At 54.0% G+C, this 14,213-nt stretch overlaps 1 protein-coding gene across 5 annotated transcripts in view; it reads left to right on the top strand.

Moving 5' to 3' along the window:
* Positions 1-14,213, top strand: part of ABCC8 (ATP binding cassette subfamily C member 8) — a 75,957-nt gene that overhangs the window by 53,245 nt on the left and 8,499 nt on the right. For all 5 annotated transcript variants that reach the window (XM_069469659.1, XM_069469658.1, XM_069469657.1 and 2 more), the window contains exons 18-29: positions 373-408; positions 1,111-1,209; positions 2,209-2,293; positions 2,915-2,995; positions 4,596-4,733; positions 6,167-6,292; positions 7,191-7,293; positions 7,521-7,762; positions 7,861-8,027; positions 9,189-9,258; positions 9,755-9,912; positions 11,656-11,748. In XM_069469659.1, coding sequence (XP_069325760.1) covers positions 373-408; positions 1,111-1,209; positions 2,209-2,293; positions 2,915-2,995; positions 4,596-4,733; positions 6,167-6,292; positions 7,191-7,293; positions 7,521-7,762; positions 7,861-8,027; positions 9,189-9,258; positions 9,755-9,912; positions 11,656-11,748 — 1,398 coding nt within the window. The remainder of the gene's footprint in view (positions 1-372; positions 409-1,110; positions 1,210-2,208; positions 2,294-2,914; positions 2,996-4,595; positions 4,734-6,166; positions 6,293-7,190; positions 7,294-7,520; positions 7,763-7,860; positions 8,028-9,188; positions 9,259-9,754; positions 9,913-11,655; positions 11,749-14,213) is intronic.

The raw sequence follows: 14,213 nt of genomic DNA, 5'->3' as shown, positions 1-14,213 counted from the left end.
TGCTGTCAGCCTGAAACCTCGGCCTGCTCCTCTCGGCCCAAATGCAGAGGCCGAGTCCGGAGGAGCCACTGCTGGGCCTCATACTCCTCTGGCCTGGGAAATTTCCCCCAGGAGCCTGCGCCAGTCGTGCCCCTGCCCCATTCTCCCTCTTAACTTCATCGGGTCCCCCAGGGCCCTCCCTGCACACCCACGTATGCGGTCAGGCAGTGCAGTCGCCCCCAGGATGGCCACGCCCACTTTCCACACCTCTGTGTGCGGCACTTGTGGCTGCAGACTTGGTCCCAGGGATTGATTGTGAAGGCACACTCAGGTCGGGTTTGGAGGAGCTCAAGTCTTCGGTGAAACCTGAAGTGTCGTTCCTCCCTGTTGCAGCCCAGAGCGGGAGACAGCCGCCGACTCGGACATCAGGTACCAGGTCCTGGGAACACTTGTCCTCCAGGGCAGGCGCCCTCAGAGGGCTCTCAGGCCTGAGGGAGCCACGTCACCCCGAGGGCAGCCCCCGTGTCCGCCCAGCTGCTGGGGGAGGCCCAGGAGGGGCTCTGTGCTCCTCCAGGTGGTTTGGGGGCAGCAGTTGCTTCTGTGCATCAAGCTACTCCCTTCGCACCAGGGCATTTTGTCTGGTAGTTTTCTTTTCCTTTTGGGGGGTGGGGGGCCTTCAAAATCACACAAAATGTGGTTTCCTTGGCTCTGCTTTAAAAAAATTTTTTTTTCCGTTTGGAGACATCTCTTTGGACTTCACAGTCCAGTGGTTCAAGGACTCTTCAAGGAGGGAGGAAGCCAGAGGTTGAGTGTTTGCTTGCTTTGGTGGCACCGTGGCTGCTGCCTGGCCCTGGGCATGCACTCAGGAAGGAACAGACGGCAGGCCGGGCAGGCTGGGTGCAGGGCAGGGAGGGGCCGAGTCCCATCTCCCAGCCAGCCGAGACTCGACCTCCCAAACTGCCTCAGGCCCTGGGGGAAGGAGAGCCCACCAGAGGCCACACCAGGCAGATTTCTGCCCACCGCACCTCCCCCACCCCTGCCCAATCTAAGCTGCCAGCTTGGCGACTGCTCTGGCAGGGAGCCCCTGGGAATGCCCCCTCCCCTGCCGCACTCTGCTTTTTTACCCCTCAGGAAGAGAGGCCCCGTGGCCTATGCTTCTCAGAAACCATGGCTGCTGAATGCCACCGTGGAGGAGAACATCACCTTTGACAGTCCCTTCAACAAACAACGGTAAAAGCCTCTCCTAAGGAGGAGGGCTGTGTGGGGGGGTTGGGGGAGGAATTGGTCTCTGGCACTGGCCAGCCCAGCCCAGTCCCCAGCCCTCCATCCGTCACCCACGCCACCCACGCCAGCCCAGCTGTGCTGCTCCCTGTGTGGCCCATCTGGGGAGCCTCGGGCAGTCCAGCTCCGGTGGGCAGAGGGCGGGAGGGGAGGGAAGGGAGCGAGCGCGGCTGCTTCTCTGACCAGCTCTGCAGGATTCTCATCCTCATGGCTCCCGCACTGTCTTCCCTCCAAGGACAGTAACAAGGACTAGCACCCACTGAGCGCTTACCAGGTGCCCGGTGCAGCACCAGGCCCTTAGTGCTCGTGGTTTCCTCTAGTGTTCACGACAACCTCAGCGGGCAGGTACTATTAGTTTCCCCATTTTATAGACGAGGAGACCAAGGCCCAGAAAGGTTAGGTAACTTACCCAGCCAGTAAGTCACTGAAATGAGTCTCAAATCCAAAGCTATCCGACACCTAAGTACATGCTTGTTGCCAAGACACTCTGATACCTCCGTGAACCCTGCCTGGCACCTGCCCAGGCTAAGGGCTGGCCAAGGAAGTAGGAGAGGAACAGGCTGGGCAAATATTTGACCAGCCATCATCATTACTGCCTAAATCAACCAGCAGTGATTGTCCCCGGCAGGCAGTGCCCCGAGCCTGGGCTCTGGCTGCAGCTTTTCCCACCGTACGGGGAACATGGGCCCCCTCTCATCACTTACTCGGTGTATTTGCTCCCATCCAATTTCATCCTTCAAATATTTAACCTGTCCCAAGGCTGCGCGAGGTGCTGACCTCAGCTCTTTTCAAGCTCACGTGGTGTTTGCTTGCAAACAAGCGGGAGGCCCATCAAAGCCATTGCTCCCCTGGGCACAGTCTCACCCAGAGACTAATGACCCTCTCCAAGTGCTGGGACACAATCTGGCCAGGCTGATCAGCTGCTTCCCCCACTCCCACCCACCCTAGGTACAAGACCGTCATTGAAGCCTGCTCCCTGCAGCCGGACATCGACATCCTGCCCCATGGAGACCAGACTCAGATTGGGGAACGGGTTAGTAGCAGCCTCAAAGGAGTTTTCTCAAAGCTGAAACCCCCAACCTCCCCTGATCCCCACCCATCACCCCCACCATGCCCCGAGACCCTTCTCAGGGAGAATGAGTAACCGGGAAATCGGAGAGGGTGAAGGCTGAAGAATTGCTGCAGTGGGTCAAACGTGGTTTCGTTGATGATGGTTCTTTGACAGTCCTGGTTGGTGGGTGAGGTTGGCTTAGCACCTTCCCAGGCTGGGGATGACTGAACATCTCCTTCCATGCCCCAAGTGTACACTGAGAGTCCACACAGCACTGCGCTAGGCCCAGGGTTGTATTGCTTTTGTTCGTGATGCAGGTGGGGGCCCCTCCACAAGCTTAGACAAATAGGATTCTCCCTCGATGGTCATCCTTGTGTGTGAGTTAAATCCCTCCTTCCCCTGTCTTGGTTTGCACTGGTTTGTACCCCTCTTCTGAATGAATTCAGTAAACATGTACAGGTTCCTTCTCTCTGCAAGGTGAGGAGGGGCAAAGAGGTGGATAGAACCAGGCCTCCATCCCAAAGAGCTTACAGTCCAGTAGAGGCCAGGACAGTGTCCCCTGAATGGTTGAGGGCATGATCTGTTCCTCCCTTTTGGTGACAGGGCATCAACCTGTCTGGTGGTCAGCGCCAGCGGATCAGCGTGGCCCGAGCCCTCTACCAACACGCTAACGTCGTCTTCTTGGTGAGTGCACCAGCTGGCACTTCCCTTGGGGCCCACACACGTGTGTACGCACACACACATACCATCACCCAACAACCTCCCTCTCCAGGAGCAAACCTCTCCCGCCAGAGATATTATAGCCTACTCATCTTATTGTCAGGGAAACCAAGGCAGGCAAGGGTAGCAGAAATGACCCATTGCAGACTTCAGACTAAGCTTTAAAGTAGCCAGGAGGGCAGGCAAGCTATAGCTCCACCCTTCCTCTCTGTAGGACGGCCCCAACCTACCGCCACTCATGCAGCTCGACTGTAAGAGTGGCAAATACATGGAATATGTGTGCAGCCACTCCCTGTCTATGGCCAGGGCAGACATTGCTAATTGATTACAACATTATTTCCCATGGAACTTGACTTGGCTTCAGAATCCTCCTCAACACAGCACTCCAGGTACACACTAGCAATCAAACACGAGATAAAACTTACTAGCCATCCCCGCCCTACCTCATGCCAAGCTCTGTGTGTCAGGTGCCTTGATGGATACAGAAGAATTCTAAGACTCAGCTCTTGGCCTCGAAGATTTAAAATCTGTTTAGGGAGACAGAGCTTACCTACACTCCAGAGGCACAGCCCAGTTCAAAGCCAAACTGAGTGGCACAGGCTATGCAGGGCCTTGTCCAAGGAGACAACTGTGAAGGCTGGAGTGATCAGGGAGGGCTTCCTGGAGGAGGGCCTTGGAAAGAGAGTTAAACAGAAGGAAAGAGGGAGACCATGTGGACAGGGAGTTGGAAGAAGGAACGTCAGGTCTCTGATCCCAGAACTGTTCCCTCCCTTCTCCCTACAACACACATCCAAGGACTCCCCACTATAGATGCTTCACACTGTGAAGATTCATGGTCTCTGTCACCATCTGATACATGCACAGCACTTTACAAAGTACGAGCTCATTAATGATCCCACATGAGATTTAAACATGTTAGGGAAAATAAGATGGGATTTTATTCTAACAAACCTTTATTAAGCTTCTAGTCTATACCAGGCATAGGCACAAGGAGTCTCAGTTCTTAGGGCCTCACGGTTAGGTGTGGACAAACATAATCACTATCAGAACTGGCTTTGTGCAAGGTGTCGCTGGAACAGAGAGGAAGGAAGAGTAGGTGTGAGCGTCAGGACAGGACACAGGAAAAACTAGTGCTTGGGCAAGTGAAGGATGAATAGGAGTTCGCTGGATAGACAAAAGGCAGAACATCCGGGCAGAGGGAACAGCTTGGGCCTGGAATGGCAAGCTCCTCGGGAACCTGGGAAGTAGGGAGTTTGGGAAGCACAGACCAGAAGGGAGTCTAGAAAGGAAGACTGAGCAGGTTGTAAGGGGCCTGGAATACCATGCTAAGGAGTTTGGGCTCTGGAGACAATGGGAAGCCATTGAAGGTCCAGGAGTCAGGAAGTGAAGTCATTCCATCTATTTGAGAGCGATAACAGATAAGAATCCCATTTTCTCTGTGACTGAGGCCCAGAGAAGTTGGGTGAGTTGTCCAAGGCCACACAGCTAACTAGTTTCACTCCCTAGACCAGAGTTGGTATGACCTCTCCCCCACACCTGCCCCTACCTTCTCCCTTCTACCCAGGATGACCCCTTCTCAGCTCTGGACATCCATCTCAGTGACCACTTGATGCAAGCCGGGATCCTTGAGCTGCTCCGGGATGACAAGAGGACAGTGGTCCTAGTGACCCACAAGCTACAGTACCTGCCCCATGCAGACTGGGTGAGGGGCCACAAGGGGTCAGGCCACAAGGGGGGAGGGCTGAGGTGGGGAAGCAGTCAGGCATCTTTGAAGGACTCAATTGGGTATCTCAGTAGCAATTGCTGAGGGCCACAAAGTGTAAGAGACCAGCATGGGATGGCCTCATGCAGGGTGAGCTGAGGGAGACCCTGTACAGGCCAGGAATTTGGTATCACCTAGACCCACAGACATTCCCCATCCTGGCTGGGACCCCTTTGGTGCACTCAAGTCTGGCACCAGGAAACCTCAGGAAGAAACTTCTGATTCCTGCCCAGTTTGATGACCGACCCCTTGGCCTTGGGGAGTGCCCATTTGGATGGAAGAACCATCTTCCCACCTTCTGACCTTCCTGGGCTGGGTGGATTCAAGTTGGGATCATATAAGAACTATGGAAACGAACAATAGCAGTAGTACTAGAAACTTCAATATTGTCACTAGAACGCAATGCTGTGAAACCCCATTAAATAAATTCACATACTCTTCAGTAAATTAAAAAACCAGTTACTTTTCAATTAATTGGCAAGCACTTAATTTTAAGACCGTGTGACTTTTGAAATCCAGGCCCTGCTTATTCCTGTATAATTTTTCCCCTGAACAGCAGCCAAAATTTGAAGCCCTCTCTGAGCTTCAAGCCTGTGCCAAATGACTCTTCTAATTTCTCCTCAAATAAGTCTTCTTTCCATGTGTAATGAGATCCTCTTCTGCTATGACAAAGACAAAAAAAATCCAGATTAAAAAAAAAAAAAGCTATGAAACCAAGTGCAGAAGGTTTGTTTCTGAGTTTCTGTGGTGACCCTGGCCGGCAAGGCAGTTCAGAACAATCCTGAGTCCAAAGATGGCAGATACAGAGGTGCCAGGTCCCTCGAGGGGTCAGTGAGCAGGACTCCTGGGCATCTTCCCCAAACCCCAGCATGGGGTGGGTGGGGATGACGGCAGCAGGGGTGGGTGTCTGAATTAACGGCAGGTCTATGTGATGGTGTCGTCGAGTATTTCAAATGAAAAGTTTTATTGATTTCAAAGAATTGTGGCCATACAGACCAACAAGGCTTTGCTAAGCACTGATGGGGCCGCCCAGACCTGCCGTCAGGAGGAGCTATGGGTGTGTGTAATTAGCCCGTTAAGTGTATAAAAACAGCTGCCGCTGATGGAGTCCTTGCGGGTGACCAGCCAGTTTGACCAGGATTTGCTGTGCAAACCCAACCACTGAGAGTTGCTCCCCCTAGATGTACCGAACTCTAAGTCCTGGATGTATGTTGTGGCGGGGGGTGGGGGGGTGGCAGGTTGTCACTACTGGCCCACCGCAGTGGGGGAAGGGATGTGTGCACCGCCATCTCGGACTCCACGGTCAGGAGGGTGTGACCACCACTTGGCCTCCCCAGCCAGCCCGCACACTGGGTTTGTTTCTACCCTTCCAGATCATTGCTATGAAGGATGGCACCATCCAGAGGGAGGGGACACTCAAGGACTTCCAGAGGTCTGAGTGCCAGCTCTTTGAGCACTGGAAGACCCTCATGAACCGGCAGGACCAAGAGCTGGAGAAGGTGGGTATATCCTGGGGGCCAGGCAGACCCCCGGATGGGACGGTGCGCTAGAGCCTGAACTCATAGAGGCCTTCCTGTGCTCACTGCCCCAGGAGGCCCCCCAGAGGGCAGGTGTGGGAGCGAGGCATGAACTTGCTACTACTGGAGGAGAGCTGGTACCTGTGCCAGGTACCCGGGGCAGAATCAGGTGGGCGACTTCCCCTTAAGCTGAAGTAGTCAGATACCACTTAGTTGCAAACTTTCAGAAAATCTACTCAAACTGGCTTAGCAAAGAAAAGAGGGCGAGTTAAAGATGTTGGTTCATGAAACCAAAACGTCAAGGTGTGTCACAGCGTTAAGTGTAGCTGGATCCAGGTGGTCAAACAATGTCTTAGGAATGTGTTTCTCCTCATCCCCTGGCTCTGCTCCCTCAAATTGGCTTCATTCTCATGGCAGCAGTGAGGGCCACCAGCAGTGTCAGTTTACGTCTCCCGGCTCAACAATTCTGCCAGAAAGCGAATGCCTCTTCCACAGTGGTTTGGCCAGAGTCCCAGGGCTGACTCTCATTGGTCGCATTCGGTCATGTGCCCACCCTGAACAGACCACTGTGGCCAGGGATGCAGAATGTGAGGATTGGCCAGTCCTGGGCCAGGTGCCCTCCCCCGCAGCCAGCCCCACCTGAATCCCTGAGACTAAGAATAGGGGAGGGGTAGCTGCCCACAGGGATATTGGGGTGCTAGTAGCTTATGAAGGGGAAAGAGTAAATCCTGGCAGGACGAACGTGTGTGTCTCTGACTCTCCTTTAGGCAGGGACAACCTGGAAACCTGACACTGGTCGTCACCAGGGTCATTGCCCCCTAACCTCCCGTTTCCCCCCACACACCCTGGGAACAATGGTCAGGCCCCATCTGTCTTTCAGGAGACTGTCATGGAGAGAAAGGCCGCCCCAGAGCCACCCCAGGGCCTGCCCCGTGCCATGTCCTCAAGAGATGGCCTTCTGCAAGATGAGGAAGAGGAGGAAGGTACAGACAATGTGATTGGGAGTGAAATTATGGCCCGAGGTCTGATCAGCCATGGGGAGACTAAGGTTTGGGGTCCCGGGTGTAGTGAGAAAGTCCACCTGCGATTAAATCCCTTCCCCTCTGTGTGCCTCAGTTTCCCCATCTGTAAGTGGGGATGAAGTGCCCCTGGTTCACCCGTAGAGGAATGTGAAATGTGAAGCCACAGGGTGGGTTCTTGCGGCCCACAGAGGAGGCAGCTGAGAGCGAGGACGATGACAACCTGTCGTCGGTGCTGCACCAGCGTGCCAAGATCCCGTGGCGAGCCTGTGCCAAGTACTTGTCCTCTGCTGGCATCCTGCTCCTGTCCCTGCTCGTCCTCTCCCAGCTGCTCAAGCACATGGTCTTGGTGGCCATCGACTACTGGCTGGCCAAGTGGACCGACAGTGCCCTGATGCTGAGCCCCGCAGCCAGGAACTGCTCCCTCAGCCAGGTGTGGCGGCAGCCCCGCTGCAGCGGCTGGGGGTGGGTGAGGTGGGGGGCTGAGCCCTTGGACACCCCAGGACCCCACCCCATTCTCCACCCACCCAGGAGTGCACGCTCGACCAGACTGTCTATGCCATGGTGTTCACGGTGCTCTGCAGCCTGGGCATTGTGCTGTGCCTTGTCACGTCTGTCACCGTGGAGTGGACGGGGCTGAAGGTGGCTAAGGCGTTGCACCACAGCCTGCTGAACCAGATCATCCTGGCTCCCATGAGGTACCCCTCCCCTCTGGCCATACTGGGGCTGCGGGCAAGTCACTGTTCTCTGAGCCTCAGTTCTCCCATCTACAAAATGGGGATATACGACCTCTGTCACAGACTCGTGGGCGTGACCCAAGGAGACAGTGTGTGTAAAAGCGTCTTCCTCGAGCGAGAAGCAGGAAGAAACTGGCATTTACTCCGCCAGTCACTGAGCTAGGCATTTACATGGGCAGCTTATCTAATTGTCACAACAGCCCTTCAACACGAGCATCTGCAGGTCTGGGTAAAGGTTAGTTTCCCCTCCCTAGGTGGGTGCCATCTGCCCTCCCCACCCACAAGGGCAGCTCCCCGCCCTCCTCTCTCGCCCTGGCTTCTCTCTCTGCGCCAGCCTGCAGGTGCTGACACTGCAGTTCCAATTTCCTGTAATGGGATGGATAAAAATCTCAAAGTCCTCTTGGTGTGAAAGAGGTTTAAAATCATCACTGCCCAATGGTTGGTCAACTTGGTTTAAAAACACAATAGGCTTCTGTGACTTGGGCTATGAAAAAAAATTAAAAATTTTAAAAATAAAAAAAAAAATACACTCACACACAGTAGGCAAACAGGCTATCTGGCCCCTTACCGAAGCCAGACCCGACCATCTGACTACACTGTTTACTCTCCAGCCTCGTGAGCTCTCTGTGGCCCACAGATATGGCCTTCAAGGTTACTTATCCTCTATTTGCCCCAAATTTGTGGTTTTGAGAGTCTCTGGTTGGGGTTAGACTGACTCTGGGTCACAGCCAGAGTGCTGATGGCCAGAGTGGCCTCTCAGGGCCAGCCAGCCAACAGGCTGTCCCCAGGGCCCCGTTCCCCTTGGCATATTGTCCCTCCACAGAGGACTCTGTGTCCCAGGAGGACAGCTGTTGAGTCAGGCCCAGCAAGCAGCTGAGATAGGTGGCAGTGGTCACAAATGGGCTTGAGAGTCAGAGAGGCTAACGAGGGGCCAGCACCCCTTTGGGCGGCTTTGGAGATTCTCAGGACACAGGCCAGATGTCTACAGATACACTAAGGCAACCGTTCCCGGGGAGCCAGACCCACGAAGGACTCCAGAGACAAATAAATAACTACCCCATTCAATAAGTAGGATGTAAATCAATAGACAAATGAGTAACTGTTCTTCTGGTCGCCCCTTAGGTTTTTCGAGACCACGCCCCTTGGGAGCATCCTAAACAGATTTTCATCCGACTGTAACACCATCGACCAGGTATAGAGGACTGTGTCACATTTCCCCTAGTCCCGAGAGAGGCCAGGCCCCTGGGAGCTTTTCCTGTCCCACGCTGAGTTCCCCAGATCAGGTGATCCAAGCCCTGTGGGAGGAACCAGCGCCCCATCTGATGTTAATGCCACTGCAGGGCCTGAGGCCTCCTGGGTGCGACCTTCGTAATAAGGCCAAGGGAAACCAGACCCCTTTGGCTTCTGCCCCAGACCCACTGGCTCACTCTAGCAAGGTTCCAGTGTGTTCTGAACCAAGGTGGCTGATTGTGCGGAGGATATTCATTTTGACCCAACTTGTGTGGTTTCTTTACCATTGTACTGGAGAGTGAGGAAGCACAGTCCTGCTTGCAGCCCTCAGGGAGCTTGCTGTGCAGCGGGAGAGATAAGATGTGCGCCTGCAATAAAGGGAGAGAGCCCAGGGCGCAGGTAACACTGAACGTAGTCAAACACCTGAACGCACCTTGCTCTCTCGCCCTCCCCCACAGCACATCCCATCCACGCTGGAGTGCCTGAGCCGCTCCACCATGCTCTGTGTCTCGGCCGTGGCCGTCATCTCCTATGTCACACCTGTCTTCCTCGTGGCCCTCTTGCCCCTGGCTGTCGTGTGCTACTTCACCCAGAAGTACTTCCGGGTGGCATCCAGGTGATGGTCGGGGGGTGAGTGAGGGGTGGGAGGTGCTTTGCAGTGGGCAGCTTGGTACACTTACTGGAATTATTATCGTAAAAGTGGTAGGGTCATGTCCCCCCAAAAAAGAAAAATAAAAACTATAATAGAAATATCCACATCCTACTCCTCTACCCTAATACAACCATCTGTCCGCACACACACACACTGCAGTTGATTTCTGAATTATTTCCTTGGGAGATGTGGTCAGCAATGGGACTGCCGGGCCAGCGTGCGCGCACTCATTTCTGCCCTTCACTCATTTTGCCAAAATGCTTCCCAGGAGTGTTGCATGATTCCGGCAGCCAGGCCGACTGCCGATGTGTGAAATCAGAGGGCGCCTGACCTGAGCGTTGTAACGTCAGTCTCACCTCCCAGCGCACTCGGGCGCAGGGCGTGGCAGAAGCCGTGCTGGAGGGGCCTCCCTCAGCCGTTCTCACTGATCACATTTGCCCTCGTGAGCCTTGCAGTCACGCACAGCTCTTTCCTTCTAGGAATTTCCTAAGAGTGCTCTCTAGGAAGTCTTTCTGGGAGTGATTCTGTTAAACTCATAGATTCAAAGAATTACAGGGAAACATTTAAAGAACCTCTAGGCCAGAGTTTCTCAAACTGCCACTTACAGCCCATTAGCGGGTCTTGAATTCAGTATCATGGATCCAAACCAGCACTTTAAAAAAATGAAATAGAACGGAAAATATCTGACTGCATTCATATGGTAACAGCAGCTTTGCTTCATGAAACCTTTGTTTCGATCACGTAGTTGTGTATGTAATGATTTGCAACATAAAATGTATTTCTGACTGCAGGTTGTGGTCACAAAAGTACCTTTCCTGAGTGCACATAGCTGGTTGGTTAGAAACGAGAGTCAAAATACTGATTAGCAATAACAATAATTACATTTAGATGCATTTTGGCCACAATTACCTGCCCAAAAGGATCAACGTTTGTATAAACGGCTTTTTGCTTGAATGATCCAGAATCACCCAGCACCCACAGGAGGAACATAGCGTGTTGATATTCACAATATTACAGTGGCTTTTTAAACACAGTACAAGCTGTTCTACAAAGTTCATTTCTTCTGCCAGAGAAACCACCCTGCTCCTCTGGCACCCTCTGGCCCTGGAGACGGTCTGTCCAGGAAAGCTACTTCCTGCATCCCAAACTGGCCTCCTGGCACTGACGTGCTTGTCAAGGTGCAGCTGTGGGGCTCGAGAGGCAATTCTGTTGCCATGGAAACCTCTGGCCTTACCCCCTCAAGGAGCGAATTAGATCCTGGCCTGTGATGTGATGAAACCTATTGTGGTTATCAGGAAAGGGGGGATTGGAAGCTTCGAGTTTGGTCTGTCCGTTCCTTTGGCCAGCTGCCCCAAGGTTCAGGCTGTTCACCTGTAAAAATGGAAGTAAGGCTGCCTGCCCAGCCTTACCCCAGCACGAGGCTGTGTGGCAGAAGCCCAGGGAGGGTCACAGACGTGAGGTGGACGATGCCCAGGACAACAGTAACTGTGCGTTGCAGGCAGTGTCTAAGCATGTTACACAAACGATCTCATTCAGTGCTCACCGCAGCTTGAGGGGTGGTACTGTTGCGTCTCTCTTCACAGGTGAGAAACTGAGGCCTGGAGAGGTGAAGCCATGCTCACACAGTGGTAGGACGGACTGGGATTCAGGCCAGGCTGAGCCCCAAGCCTGACCTTTTAACCGTTTCTGCTCTGTTCCCCGGCACAGGGACCTGCAGCAGCTGGACGACACCACCCAGCTCCCGCTGCTCTCGCACTTTGCTGAAACCGTGGAAGGCCTCACCACCATCCGGGCCTTCAGGTACGAGTCCAGATTCCCCCCCAGGGACAAGTGGAGTAGAGCAGGGCCAGGGTCATAGGTCATGAGGTTCGAGTCTCAGGGATCCACTTAGGACACATGGCTCTCAACGCCCCGCTCAAGCCCCAAGACCCAGGGGATGTCCACCAGCGGGGACAGGCCAGATGGGCTCCAGCTGTGTGTTCCAGAGAGGAAAATTGCTGCCCCGCAGACAAGCCCAGGGCCTCTGCGAACTAAGGCAGAGTATGGAAAGCACCAAGGCTGGGACAAGTCTTCCCGTATCAATGCTAGAAAGGGCCTTAGATCATGTGGACTGGCCCTGAGGCCTTCTTTTTTAGAGGATGTCCTGTGTGCCCAACACGGTGCTGAGTACTGTTCGTGCCAACCCCATTCATTCTGCTCTGCAGCCCTGGGTGCTGAGCATGATCATTCCCATTGCACAGATAAGGAAACTGAGGCACACAGAGATTATATAATCTTTGTAAGGTCCCACAAAGCCCAGACTTGACCCTACTTGTTTATTCAACAAACATTTACTGAGCATCTGCCATGTGCTAAGCCCCCTGCCAGACACAACAGATAGGAGTCAGACGAGCCACTGCCCTAGAGGCATTTACAGCCCAGACTTTGAGCAGACCCGGGAAATCCTATGTGCCGGGTGCTCTGAACGAAGAGGGCACGAGGGCTGTGGGAGCATAGAAGGGAGACAGTCATGGAAGGTTTCATGGAGAAGGTGTCATCGGAGCTAAGACTCAAAGAATGGGTGAGAGTTCACCAGGCTGGAGGAATTCCCTGAAAATTCCTGCCGGTCGCACACCCACGGAGAAGCCCCCATCTCACACATGCCCCTGCCATCCTCTCGCAACCCTGACTTGTGATGTTGGGCTGAATGGGAGCATGAGGCTGGGCGCGGTGGCTCACGCCTGTAATCCTAGCACTCTGGGAGGCCGAAGCAGGAGGATCCTTGAGGCCAGGAGTTCAAGACCATCCTGAGCAAGAGCGACACCCCCCATCTCTACTAAAAATAGAAAAATTAGCTGGGCATGGTGGCTTGCGCCTGTAATCCTAGCTACTCGGGAGGCTTGAGCCCAGGAGTTTGAGGTTGCTGTGAGCTAGACTGATGCCACGGCACTCTAGCCCAGGTGACAGAGTGAAATTCCATCTCAAAATAAATAAATAAATAAATAAAATAAAATAAAACAAAAGCAAATGAGAGCATCGGAGGCTGCTGTTGCTCCCCCGTCCCCAAGTCTCCAGCATCTCTCCGCCAGACAGATAGGCCAGAGACCCCTGCCCCAGATAGTTGGGCTCTTGTCTCTAAGCCTCACCCAGAGCATGATGATGATAGGCTATTTTTAGGATGGCACAGCTGCTCGGGGTGTGACAGTAACCATGAGACACCAAGCCCCGTGTCCAGGAGGAAGCCTAGGGCTCAAAGGCCAGTGGAGGGTCCAGAGGGAGTTGCATCTCCTGCCTCTCATGTCCAGCTTCAGCCCTGGGAGAGGGGCCAGGCCCTGGCGCAGCACTGCAGCCTCTCTTTACTCCCTGGGGCCCCAGGGGCCATGGGAGGCCGCCTCTCAGGGGTCTTGTCTGAGCAGATCAAAGCAGAGCAGAGCTCTTCCCAGCCCCTGCCCAAGCCTGCGCTGGCGTCCACACAGAAGCTGCTTGGAGCCTGGCGGATGACTCCAGAGTCTCCTCCCAGACTCCTCCTCTCAAGCCTGACCTTCCCCTGTCCCTTCATCTTCCAGGTCCCTCAACACCCCTGGGCCTGGCCTTTGCTATCAGTTTTGGTGATGTCCCTCTTTTAATTGGTGTCCCTGAGGACCTGGGGCTGGGCCTGGGGTGGAGAGTTTGTGACTTTCCTAGAATGGGTCAGACCCTCGGGTGGCTTCCTATAACCGGCCTCAGAGCAGGCCTGTGGCTCAGGCCCGGCCTGTGGTCAGCCAGAGGAACTGCTGCCAGCGAGGCCTTCCACACCCCGCACTGACACAGTGAGTGATTTTTAAATGTGAATGAAAGATTTTTTAATCATCTCTATATGTGTTTGAGTCATTGGCTTTAGCCCAGCGGCCTGCCCTGTTGAGAGCTGATTAGCGGTCACTGATTGCGCACTTACCGCACGCCAGGCGCCGTGCTAAGTGCTGTGTGTGCCTTATTGTAGTTAATCCTCACAAGCGTCTCATGACATAGGCACGCATAGCCACGTTTTACAGGTGCAGAAATGAGACCCAGAGAGGCTGGGTCACCCATTGCGGTAACACAGACTGCGAGAACTGCTGCTGCCCTTGGAACCCAGACTTGTCTGGCCTTTTAGACTTTCCCAAAAGGCCCTCTTTTTTCCCAAAAGAGTCTGAAGAGTGCCCGGCACGGGGCTCAGTATTGGGCACAGAGGTTGTTGCAGTCCACGTAGGAACTGTTACTATTACTGTCCCCATTTTACTGATGAGAAAACTGAGTCTCCATTCTGA

The sequence above is a fragment of the Eulemur rufifrons genome, chromosome 6 (genome assembly GCF_041146395.1).
Source record: "Eulemur rufifrons isolate Redbay chromosome 6, OSU_ERuf_1, whole genome shotgun sequence".
Taxonomy (NCBI): domain Eukaryota; kingdom Metazoa; phylum Chordata; class Mammalia; order Primates; family Lemuridae; genus Eulemur; species Eulemur rufifrons.
Note: the sequence above shows the minus strand (reverse complement) of the source record. Positions and strands in the feature narration are given on the sequence as shown.